Source organism: Lactuca virosa, chromosome 8 (genome assembly GCF_052849685.1).
Source record: "Lactuca virosa cultivar CGN04683 chromosome 8, Lactuca_virosa_CGN04683_v6, whole genome shotgun sequence".
Taxonomy (NCBI): Eukaryota; Viridiplantae; Streptophyta; class Magnoliopsida; order Asterales; family Asteraceae; genus Lactuca; species Lactuca virosa.
Window position 1 is genome coordinate 392,291,459 of NC_136433.1, and position 12,935 is coordinate 392,304,393.

A 12,935-nucleotide genomic window follows, 5' to 3' on the forward strand; every position below is an offset into this window, starting at 1 on the left:
ATGAAAGATGAAAGATGGGATAGTTTTCTCGCTCATGTTAAGTCATTTTGTCTTGAACGCAGCATTGATGTCCCTGATTTGTCTTCTTCTTACTTTAGTAGAGGGGCTCGAGCTCGTAATGAGCATAGCGATCATACACTTGAACATCATTATCGAGTAGATATTTTCATCGAAGCAATTAACTATCAGTTAACGGAATTAGATCATCGGTTCAATGATTGCTCGATGGAGTTACTCCATATTTCAGCAACTTTAGATCCTAAAAATTCTAATGAGCCTTTTCGAAGTGGTGATGTATGTTAATTAGTAGAAAAGTTTTATCCTGAAGATTTCAATGAAACTGAGATAAATCTTTTGAATATGCAACTCCAACATTACTAGGTGGACGTCGTTCAACATGAAGAATATAAACAACTGATATCTATTTCAGAATTGTGTCAATGGTTGATAAAGACTAGAAGAGCAACCAATTTTTATCTTATTTATCTAGTAGTTAGCCTTATACTCACTCTTCCGATTTCCACTGCTACAACTGAGAGATCATTTTCACCAATGAGTCTTGTTAAAACAAGTCTACAAAATAAAATGGAAGATGAATTTTTGAACGACTCGTTGGTTTTATACTTCGAAAGGGAGCTTCCAGAAAAGATTACTTTAGAGAAGATTGTGCAAGACTTTAAAGACGTTAAAGATCAATGAATTCCACTTTAATGAGCGATGCTAGAATATTTTATATTAACTTTTTTGTTTTACTTTTTATATTTTATGACGTTGAATCGAATAAATTTTTTTAGTGCTTCTTTTAAAAATTTAGTTTCGACCCCCCCCTGTTATAACTTTTCGTGTTTCGCCCCTGGTTATACATGCAATAAAATTCCAAAGCATGAAGTCTACAACTAGCATACAATTTTGGTACATGAATCATAAAATCAAGTTAGAAGAATACTTCTTTATTGTAGCTTGTAGTTTTGTCCTTTCAAGAGCTTAGTACCTCAAGTGTGATGCCTCAAATGGTTCACAAACACCATGAACAAAGGAGGACTTTGAGAGAGAGGCTAGACACTCCAAAATCGGTTATGATTCTCTTAGAATACTTAGGTGATCCAATTTTGGCCAAGGGGTAACATTTATATAGTGTAGGATTCCAAGGGTCATGGGTAACCCTAATCTATACACTTAGGTTATGATCCATATCTCATGTGGGCTAACTCTTCATGGATACTTACACAAACTTAGCCCATCATGGATCAATAGCCCAAACACTATATATATCACTGATTTACATAATCAGACCCTGTTAATTTAATTAGTCTCTTTTGATCACTAAATTAATTCCAAATTAATTATTGATCAATACTAATTAAATAATGTGATTTAACAATTAATATATTATACTTATAATATAATAATAAATCACCAATAACCTCTTTCTCAAATATTCTTCCTATCAAATTGTTCTGGTGAAGGCAACCCAAATGGACCATGCTACTCTCGGGTCAAGTACATACCAATTATATTTATGGGCTTAGACACCTAATCCAACATATTCAACCCCGGGTAGTCAATACACATCCGATGCGACTCATCCTTCTTTTTCACAAACAAGATCGGTGCACCCCAAGGCGAACTCGGTCGGATGAATCCCTTGTCTAATAGATCCTGCAGCTGTGTAGACAACTCTTGCATCTCTGGTGGAGCTAATCGATATGATGACTTGGCTATCAGAGCCGCACCAGGAACCAAATCAATCCGGAACTCCACCTGCCTCTCCGGAGGCACCCCAGGTAAATCCTTCGGAAACACATCCGGGTACTCCCGCACCACCGACACATCATCAACCGACGCCTTACCCTGCTCCTGGGTATCCATAACATAGGCAACGAACCCATAACAACCCTGATGGAGATAGCGTCTGGCCCTAGCGGCTGAGTATAGGACCGGCTCACGCTGAGTGCCCTCTCCATGGACCACCAACTCTCCTTCACTTAGGGTCCGAACACGTACCAGCTGGCGCTCACAATCAATTATTTCCCTATTGGGGATCAACCAATCCATCCCCACTATAACCTTGTTCCCGTGCAGAGGAATGGAAACCAAGTCAATCGGATACCACTCGCTGAGCATCCCCATAACACAATCCTGATGAACCCTCGATTCCCGGACAAATCGATCATCCACAATCTCAAACTCTAATGGATGATCCAGCTCACTTGGAGATCGGGCAAACCTCTTGTTGCGCGCTAGAGATACGAAAGATCGGGTAGCCCCCGAATCAAATAATACTAAAGCAGGGATACCGTTCACAAGGAACGATCCTAAAACAAAACACATAAAAGATATAAGCAACGAAATCAACTTAAATAAAGAGTTAAGGAGAAGAAACATACCCTTCACCACATCTGGTGTAGCACGCGCCTCCTCGGCGGTCAACTGAAAAGTATGGCTCCTCACCACAGGAGCATCCGCCTTGCCCTGGCAGCCATCTGTGATACGTAGGGTCGTAGGAGCTAGTGCTACCATTGGTCCTCCTGATGCTAAACTCGGGCTGTTGGCCTTCTTGTGGCCCCTTTGATTGCAATGAAAGCAAACCAGGTCTGATGTCTGTGTAGTGGTGATAGAAGTAGTACAATCCTTGCTAAAGTGCCCTGACTTGCCGCACTTGTAGCAGCCCGAACCACCCGCCCTACAAACCCCATCATGTGACCTGCCGTATTTGCCACAGCGGCTCCAACCCTGTTGGTCCTTCGACCTAGAGTCAAAACCCTTGGGTTTCTTCACTGAAACCCCAACTGTCTGCCCACGCTCCGCCTTCCTCTTCCCTATGTGCTCCAGGTCAATCTCTCCCTCCCGTGCCCTGACTATCATATCATCCAGTGTCGGGCAGGAAGAAAAACTTACGAACTCCCTAATTTTGGATCTCAGCATATCATGGTAGCGAGTCTTCCTCGTCTCTTCACCAGCTGCATACCGGGGTACCAACAATTCCCTCTCTTTGAACTTGGTGGTGATCTCTGTCACAGGCTCAGTCGTCTGCCTCATATCAAGAAACTCCCTGGCTAGCTACTGCACCTCAATGGCCGGTGCAAACTCTGCTCGGAACCTGGTCACAAAATCTGGCCAGGTCATGGCCTCAATGGTCAGGGCTCCCAATGCATAACCGATCTTCTCCCACCAATCACGGGCTCCCTGCCTCAAACATCCTGCATCGAACATGACCTTCAACCCCTCAGGGCAGAAGCTCGTCATCTGAGCACATTCGATGTCGGCTATCCAACGCCTGGTTGCGATGGGGTCCCTCTTTGAACTTGGTGGTGATCTCCGTCACAGGCTCAATCGTCTGCCTCATATCAAGAAACTCTCTGGCTAGCTGTTGCACCTTAACCGCCGGTGAAAACTCTGCTCGGAACCTGGTCACAAAATTTGGCCAGGTCATGGCCTCAATGGTCGGGGCTCCCAAGGCATAACCAACCTTCTCCTACCAATCACGGGCGCCCTCCCTGAAACATCCTGCAGCGAACATGACCTTCGACCCCTTGGGGCAGAAGATCGTCATCTGAGAACATTCGATGTCGGCTATCCAACGCCTGGTTGTGATGGGGTCCTTCACCCCAAAGAAATCTGGTGCTCCACATCCCCTGAAATCCTTAAAGGAGAGTGTGTGGGGCACAGACTGGCTAGCGGCCAGATCAGCCCTGAAGATCCGAAGACGATCCTCCATCAACTCCATGATACATTCCTTGATCGACCCGAACATCACACGGATCGCATTAAGGATGCCTCTCGTAATCTTAGATGCAATAAACTCTTGCAAACCCTCATCAATTGGTTCAGAGCCCGTGCCCGAACCAGATCCAGATCCTGAACCTCCCGCTCAATGACGTGTCATGACCATACTGAAACATAACCACATAAACAATTAGCATGCACACGAGAATGTTCACACTCTCGAGTTTCTCATATTCATCGTGGTCTTCCTGGAATCGGGTATAAATGATGTGCTTTTAGTAGTACAGGCCCAATACTACCTTCCACACCTATTTATACCCTCCTCAAGGACTACCCCGACTCCTCCAAGTCACTCTTCCCAACTAATACACTGTCAAACTATCAGGCGTCCAACGCACCAAACATCTCATATGGACTCCCTAAGACTCCTTTCCTCACCCCTCTCTGCTATCAGCTGCAGAAGGAACTTCTACATGTATTACCTAACTACTACATGAATACAATTACATACTACTAGTACCAGATAATTCTTCGAATGACAGGTTCCACCCTACAACGTTTGGACTCAAACAAGAGCTGCACAATAGAGTTAAATGTATCCTTCTAAAACTATCCAATCGCAGTAATATGTAACCCAATACATTCATCCATTAGTTAGTTAGTACCAATAGAACTTCCTAAAACACAAAGCATGCATTATTCAAGCATCAGGCAAATCAACTCAAAACATATCCTATACAGGCCATCCTAACAAGTAACCGATCTGATACTAGCATGCAAATCTAAAATCTCATACAGATAGGCACATAAAGGTATCTCTCCTAGCATCTTATCATGCAGTCCTTAGCAGATCCTTAGCCCCTGATCTAGCATGCGATTCTCATATCATATCATAAAGCATATAACTTGTATGGGTATTTTGGGAAAACTTACTCGAGCTCGGCCGATTGGACGCATCACACCCCTCGTCTTTTATTAAAATCCTTATATTTAAATGCTTCTTTTTGGGAAAAACATACCAAACCTTCAATTTGAGTCCAGGCACACCTGAGAGTATGTCTGAATCCCTCAAACCAAGGCTCTGATACCAACTTGTAACATCCCTAAAAATACAGATACAATTTTGTTTTTAAAATCATTCAATTCATAGGAAACTGATACCAAAATATTCAAAAGAGTCACATTGTAACATATTATCATAATACAAATCCCAAAATCACTAAGTGTGGAAAAACATAGAGTGATGTTGTGCGATCAGGATGGGCCCTTCCCCTTCGAACTGGAAGTACCTGAAACAGAAACTAAAAACTGTAAGCACAAAGCTTATTGAGTTCCCCCAACATACCACATACTAAACAAACATACTGCCAAGCATATATGGGTGCTGGCCTACCCCTTCGGTTTATCTCAACTGGATATTGCCAAATATATTTGAGTGTTGGCCTACCCCTTCAGTCTATCTCGACTGGATATTGCCTAGCAAATATGGGTGTTGGCCTACCCTTTGGTCTATTTTAACCGGATACCGGGTCTCTTTCACCCCTACTACTACCACATACTATCATAACAATAATCACATAATCGTGAAGCGAATACAGACATAACTGACAGTTAGCACAAAGACAATCATTACGCTATAACACAAACTAGTGGGTCGGCCTTGGTGCCTTCGACCCACGGCTACTGTGAAGGAAGACTCACCTCAGACTGTGGGTATCAAATCGCACTCAGCGGATGACTCGTAGACTCATCTCCCTATCACAAAAGCACAAAACCCTAATTAGAAATTAGCTCACAATCTAACCCGAAGGTCCAACACCCTAATCCTTGACTTAAGGCAAAAAGGCTCCTTCACCTTTGCCTTATTAGGTCTCCTTCTCCCCAAGGCCCAAATCCACAAAAACCCAAAAAGGCATCCAAGCCCACCATACGGCCTCTAAGGCCCAATATGGCCCAAGTAACCCAAACATGGCCTTAGGCCCAAAAAAATGACTTGTTACACTCAGGTGGGCCCAAGGCCCAACTTACTCAAGTCTAAATCCCAACACCAAATGAGCCCAAAATCTTCCAAGACCACATATTACGTACACGAGGCGTACTTGGCTTGTACGCCCAACGTACGCTGGTGTTAACTAGGGGTCGAGGCGCTGACCCAGTATGCGCAACGTACACTTGATTACGCATGGTGTACTGGTCTGTCACCCCATTCTTACTTCCATGACTTAATCCCTTACGACCTAACATCCAAAACTTAGATCCAGACCCCTAGGAACGTCCTAAGCCATAAAGTTGCAAACTTTATGCTTTTGCATGCAAGGATGGGGCTCAAAACTTGAATCAAGTCCATAAGCACACTTGGATGGTTTATAACACTTGCATGGTTGAGTCTTAGCCATCAACATTTGATTTTTATGACTCAAAACACCTCCAAGATCTCAAAAGGATAGCTCATATGGTCTGAAGTTCCTTAACTCTAAGAATCCAAACTATACGACCAAAAGATGACATTTTCTACCCTAAAACTAGATCTAAGCATGCAATGGTCAAGGTTTAAGCTTTATACCTTCAATGGGTTAGAAATGGTGCCAAACTTCTGGATCTACAAGCTCTTCCCACGTCCTTGCTTCTTCCCAAGCTCCCTTCTTCTTCAAAAACTATAAAGAACACCAAAAACTCTCTAGGAAGCTCACAAATGCACTAAAGGTGGCTTAGGGTTCGAGGCTTGCACTTCAAGGGCAATGGAGGCTGAAAAGGTAAGGGACTTGGGGGACTTAAGGTCCTTAAATAGGGTGCAAAACCTAAAAACTAGGGTTTGTCTCAGACATACATACGCCATGCGTACTCCACGTACGTGGTTAAGGTCTGCGACCATATTTGTGGCTAGTACACTAAGGGTACTTAATGAGTACGCCCCGCGTACTAAGCAAGGGACCAAAATGAACTAAATTTTACATTAGGGACTTAAAAGGAAACTTACCAAAACTTGAATGTTACACATTGATTTGTTTTCTCTTTCCAACTACACTCATTGCGATAGTTTTATGTGGAGAGACGACTTATGAAACATTTTCATAATTCCTTAGATGATCGAAATGGTTTTGACTAAGATAATCACTATCCTTGTTGGATTTGATTATCTTATCATTTTGCCCAGTCAGTTCTTAACTTCGTTTTATGATAGTTTTGAACACCTTAAAGGTTCCACACTCATGTTCGAAGTTTTCCTTATCATGTATTATGGTTAATCTGAACAGTCCATTAGCATAAACTAATTCCAACATATATTCACATTACACTTAATCCTGGCAGCGGAAACAAACAAAAATACTTAAGTGTAAATACACCCTAAGATCAAGGTTTTACTAGTTATAGCAACAAACTTTAAAATTACAAAAATAAGAATACTAACATATTTGTTCTTCGATTGAGACCTTGTGATTAGCAACTCTTGCAATGGATTAAGGAGAAAAAGTAGAATCTCTCTAATGTAGTCAGATCCAGGACTCCAAGCAGCAAAACAAGGAAAAAAAATTAAAAATAGATAGGTCGAAAATTCCATAACACTAGAGAGGGGTTATAATTTTCGAACACATGGAGATTGGCAAGAGAAAGAGAACGAAACTGTAAGACTCAAAAGGGATCCCTAGGATTAATCCCTAGCACACTATTTATAGACAACAACTTGAATCCTTAAATTGATCAAGTTCTTAAGTATAAATCCTTATCCTTATTAAAACTTGTCATATACTAAGTTAAGGCTTCTAGAAATCGTCCTTACCATCTTCCAAGAAACTTCTGAAATATTTCAATTAATCTCTAAGAATTAATTAATATTCAATCTCTTTAATTAATTAAAACTATTCAACTAATTACCAAAATAATTTCTAATTAACTTGTTGCTTGATAATAAATTAACAACTTATTTTTCTCCATTTATTTGTATTCAATTGTTTCATGAGGTTAATCCAGATGACCATGTTTTTATTTAGAAATATTACCAACAGTTAACGATCTTGGACACTATTTCCAACACTTTCTTCTTCCTCTCCTCATTTGTTAACTCTTTTTTCCTCTTTTATTATATAAAACATATATATATATATATATATATATATATATATATATATATATATATATATATATATATATATATATATATATTAAAAAGACAAAATTTTAAATTTTTTTACCAAATATAAATATACTCATAAAACACTTATTTTATACAAACCTTACTCATAATCTTCTTCATACTTCGCTCATTTACCAACCATGCTCGCATAAAAACATCATCATCATAATAAGAACGGTTGATAAATATGGATACGACAATTGTTAACTCGGTGGAAATAGTAGCCGAAATTTTAGAAATTGTTGAAGCTGTAAGTTCACATCCAAAGATGCGAAAAGTGATACTCATAGATTGTTATGTTGCAAACAAGTGTCTTATGGCACAAAACTTCAATGAGCACGTTGTTTACGATAAGGAATTCTTTTGTCAACTGTTAAGAATAGAGAAACATTTATTTCTATGTTTAGTCGACGATTTGGAGAGCGGGTCTAAATATATCAAAGAACGTCTTGATGTAAGAGGCTATGAAGGTTTTACTCTAATACATAAAATGTGTAGTTGCAATTCCTCAAATATCATACAAATTGATATTAGATGCATGGGATAAAAATTTTCAAATGTCATAGCTTGTCGTAGAGGAAGGCCTTGAGGAGTTTTGTAAATGTATCATTACACTATTATATAGATGTAAATGGTAAGTTAATAAATAATAATAATAATAATAATAATAATAATAATAATAATAATAATAATATAATTTAAATAATTCAAAGTACTTAATTATTTAAAAAATGTAAATTTAGGGTTTAGATTGTCATTCTCAGAAATTGGTATGTAAAGAGATTTTTGGCCAGGGGTTAAATCGTATTTTCCAAAACTTGTTTTGTCATAAGAATCTTAAATTAGGGTAGAAATCATCATCTGACCAATCCCCAAGGACCAGTTATGCCAATTTCAGAATTTGGCTTGTCTCATTCTCCCACAATCGGACGTAGCTCCTCAGAGTGTTTCTTACTCATTTTAGGACCAAGAATCTGTCACACCCCCAAACCAAGGATGGTGGAAACGTCCGGGGGTGGAGGACTTCATGTATAGTATCATAACAACAATTTCAGTAGTGATCAAAGTAAACATAACCAACATAAATATAATTGAAAAAGTTACATCATTGTATGAATTACATGTTTATGAATCAATTACATTATGTTGATAAAATATGAAATGTTTGACGCCTTAACGTCCCATCCTTAAAAGCACTTGTTTACCTGTTTAGTGATTTCCTGAGAATACAAGTAGTTTTGAAAGAGTGTCAACAATTAAGTTGGTGAGTGCATAAGCTTTTGTATGTAGTTATGAAACCTTTTCTTGTAAAAGTAGTGTTCGTTCCAGAAAATCCAATATTTTCCTTAATGTGTAAATGTAGTCTTAAAACCCAAAGACCGAAATGTACAAGTAATTTGTCATATTTATAGTAAAACAATGCAAGTTTAAATCGACATAAACTCGTTTGATTTTAGTGAAATCCCCGTAAATTCTATGTTTGTTAATACCACATGTGAGTTATTAAAGCCTTTTCTTGTAAAAGTAGTGTTCGTTCCAGAAAATCCAATATTTTCCTTAATGTGTAAATGTAGTCTTAAAACCCAAAGACCGAAATGTACAAGTAGTGTTCGTTCCTTATAGTAAAACAATGCAAGTTTAAATCGACATAAACTCGTTTGATTTTAGTGAAATCCCCGTAAATTCTATGTTTGTTAATACCACATGTGAGTTATTATAACCATGCTATGACCTAGTTGACCTGAAACGACGTTCTTCAGGAGTCGGAAATGTTATGACATTTGTCACCCCAGACCTGTCGGTCTAGCTGTTGCATGCAGCTAAGGTATGGGTTTGTCAGACCCAATATAGATCTATACACAAGTATCACGCTCTCCCTCGAGGAGACTCTGGTTATAATACAAGACTTATTTGTAAATTGAATCGAATGTCTCACAGAAGTCATTAACGAATTTACGTGTAGTGTAATGAAAACTTGGTACCGTATGGCCGTACCTTGCTTAATGAAAATATCCTTTGTATAAATGTACCCTTTTTAAATGTATGTGTTATGTAATGTTTCATAAAGTCATTAACGGAATTACGTGTTATGAAAACTTGGTACCGTATGGCCGTACCTTGCTTAATGAAAATATCCTTTGTATAAATGTACCCTTTTTAAATGTATGTATTATGTAATGTATCATAAACTATACCTATTATAGTTTATCAACCAGTGGTAGTACGTAGTAATGTATGCAAACTATATTCAAAATAGTTTATTAAATGTTTGAATGTATCGGTTGTACTTTGATTATAATCACTTGTTATTCTTTATATTTTATATGTCCAAATCCATTTGTAAACTGATGTGTATCTAAATATTAAGATAAAATGTCATATATTGCAATAACATATAATCACATAAAGATATACACCTTGCTCAACATGTTACAAGGTGAAATGAAATTGACAGCAACTTTTTGTTGTATACAGTTTCTGTTACTGTTCTTAGAAAATTTATAGAAAAATCATCAAAGCTCTAAATCCAAATCCGCAAATTCTGAGAGTTTGGAATAATAGTCTAGTTTGTTCGTAAATTTTATCATGATTTTTAGTGATCTCTAACAGAGGTGAAAATGTTCATAATCACATACTGGTCCGGGTTTGCCTCTGAAATGATAGGCAGTTGTGTAAAAATCACCATAAATTGTAGAAAAATCATATGGAGATGTGCAAGTAGCCATTTTAAAGCTAAGAGTTTGAACTACTTGCACCTGGAACAGTTTTGAAAACTAAAATATTTAAGTTGACCAAAACAGTCTGTGATCAAAGTTCATCTTTTCTGATGTAATCTGATAGAAAAAGTTTAATTGTGTTCTTGATGATTTTACTTGTATTCCCCCCTTAAAACTTAAGAAAAACATGTAAATGTAGGGGTATGAACTCACCTTATGTGATTTCAGTAGATGAAAGTGAGATAGAGGAAGTGTTCAACCCAAGAACACTAAGAAGATGTCTTGATGATTCGAGAATCTAACACCGAATAAGATGGAATTTGTGTAAGATATCAATGATTTGAGTAGAATGGAGTTTAATAATTATGTGAATGATGAAGATACTTACTCATTGAAGAAAGAAATCCCTGGAGAAAGCCTTGAAGTTCTTGAAGTTGAGAGAAAAGATGAGAGAATTTTGGAGAGTGTTCTTGGTTGCTAAGTGTAGAATGAAAGGGCTTTTAAGGAGAATGAGGAGAGAGGACCAATCCCCCAGCTCTTAGAACGTGGGAAGAGCTGGAGATAGGGTGTAAAGGTCCCCCAAGGAGACAATGGGTGGTTGGAAAGAATGGCTGATCATAGAGTGAGGTGGTGGTGGCTTGCTTTTGTCATAAAATAAGGAAAAACAAATATTCCCTCAATAATTAGTCCAACCACCAATTCTTTTAATACATTTTTATAAAAACCCTGGAGATTTATATATTTTGGGGCCTTAGTTTATAAAATAAAGTTTTGGGTGAAAATCCCACGTTAAAATAATGAAAACCGGAGTTAAAACGAAGTCGTAGTCGAAAAACCGGTAAAAAGGGGCCGTCTGCGAGGCCTCTCGGATGGGGGCCGAGACTTCGGACCCTCGCATGCGAGGCTGCTGTCCGAGGGCTTCGGATTCGGTCTCTTGAGAGGCTTCAGCTTCGGTCCTGATGAGAGGCTTCGGATCCGAGGCCTCGGATGAGAGGCTTCAGTCCTGAAGCTTCAGTTCCAGGTCCTTAAGGCTATTTTACCCGTTTTTACCCCGTTTCAAGCGATTTTTGACCCGGTTAAGGGTCGATATGACCCAAATGATTACAAAAAGTTAAAGTAACTTTTTGAGAGAGATTTGGGAGAGATTTCAAATAGAAAGAGATAGAGTGAAAACGATTTAGAGAGGTTTCGTTTGTGATTAATTTGAGTGTCCGACTTCACAACGCAAGGTTCGTAAACCCCGTTAAACCGTGTTTTAGTGTCGTACACACTCCCGATGAGTGTGCAATAATGTTTTATCGTTTTGGTTCAATGTTTACTTAGGAAATTCAACACACGAACTTTCCAAATGATGTTTCTCTCATTAAGATATTGCATTGTACAGTAATTACATAGTGTAAACCCTAATATACAAGGGTTAATTGAGTCGATTGGTTTTGACTTGTTGACTTTGTTTGACTTTGACTTGACTCAATTTTGACGGTTGTCACATCATCCCCCCGTTAGAAGGAATTTCGTCCCAAAATTTGCATTTGACTGGGACATCAAGAGTTTTGGAAAAGATGTGGGTATTTTTGTTTCATTTGATCTTCGCGTTCCCAGGTGAACTCAGGCCCTCGTTTAGCGTTCCAACGGACCTTCACGATGGGAATACGACTTTGTTTCGTTCGTTTGATTTCCCGATCCATGATTTTGACTGGTTCCTCCACGAAGTGGAGATTTTTGTTAACTTCGATTTCGTCGAGTGGTATTACGAGGGTCTCGTCGGATAGATTTTGTCAATCATATTTTCGGGGTTAAAAAAAATAAAGTTTTATTAGTTACCTATAGCGACGACTTGTCGTCACCACAGGTTTAATCTATTACGATGACTTGTTGTCGCTATAGGTTTTTAACAAGAGCCAACGACATACCTATAGCGACACACAAGTCATAATTTGCATGTGTGAAGACTTGGAGTACTTTCTAACTGGTTCATGTGTGAAGACTTGGAGTACTTTCTAACTGGTTCATGTGTGAAGACTTGGAGTACTTTCTAACTGGTTCATGTGTGAAGACTTGGAGTACTTTCTAATGAAAACTGTGCTACTGGGGAAATTGGAAACTGGTACGTAGCTTCAAAGTCAAGAATATGCAGTAGGCATGTGATGCATTAAATGCATGAGGCACACAAGTCATAATTTGCAGCAACATATACGTATATGTGTGTGAATTGAAGAAGAAGGTTACGGCTCAAAGAATATATATATATATATATTCATTTTCTCTTCATTTGTTAGATACACAATAACCATAACATCATAGACTATATATATTCAATTTCATTTGTAATTTTCACTAGTTTATATTCCGCGAGTGTT

The 12,935-nt window shown here is 38.6% G+C and overlaps 1 protein-coding gene across 1 annotated transcript; it reads left to right on the forward strand.

Moving 5' to 3' along the window:
- On the forward strand, positions 1-699 carry LOC145132006 (uncharacterized). Its single transcript, XM_079066647.1, has 2 exons — positions 1-294; positions 382-699. The coding sequence occupies exons 1-2, from the start codon at positions 1-3 to the stop codon at positions 697-699; spliced, it is 612 nt and encodes a 203-aa protein (XP_078922773.1).
- The last annotated feature ends 12,236 nt before the right edge of the window (positions 700-12,935 follow it).

Bases quoted from the DNA above. Each gene is read 5' to 3' on its own strand.
- LOC145132006 (XM_079066647.1), top strand. From the start codon at position 1: ATGAAAGATGAAAGATGGGATAGTTTTCTCGCTCATGTTAAGTCATTT. The intron at 295-381 runs GTATGTTAATTA...CAACATTACTAG, and splicing joins AGCCTTTTCGAAGTGGTGAT to GTGGACGTCGTTCAACATGA.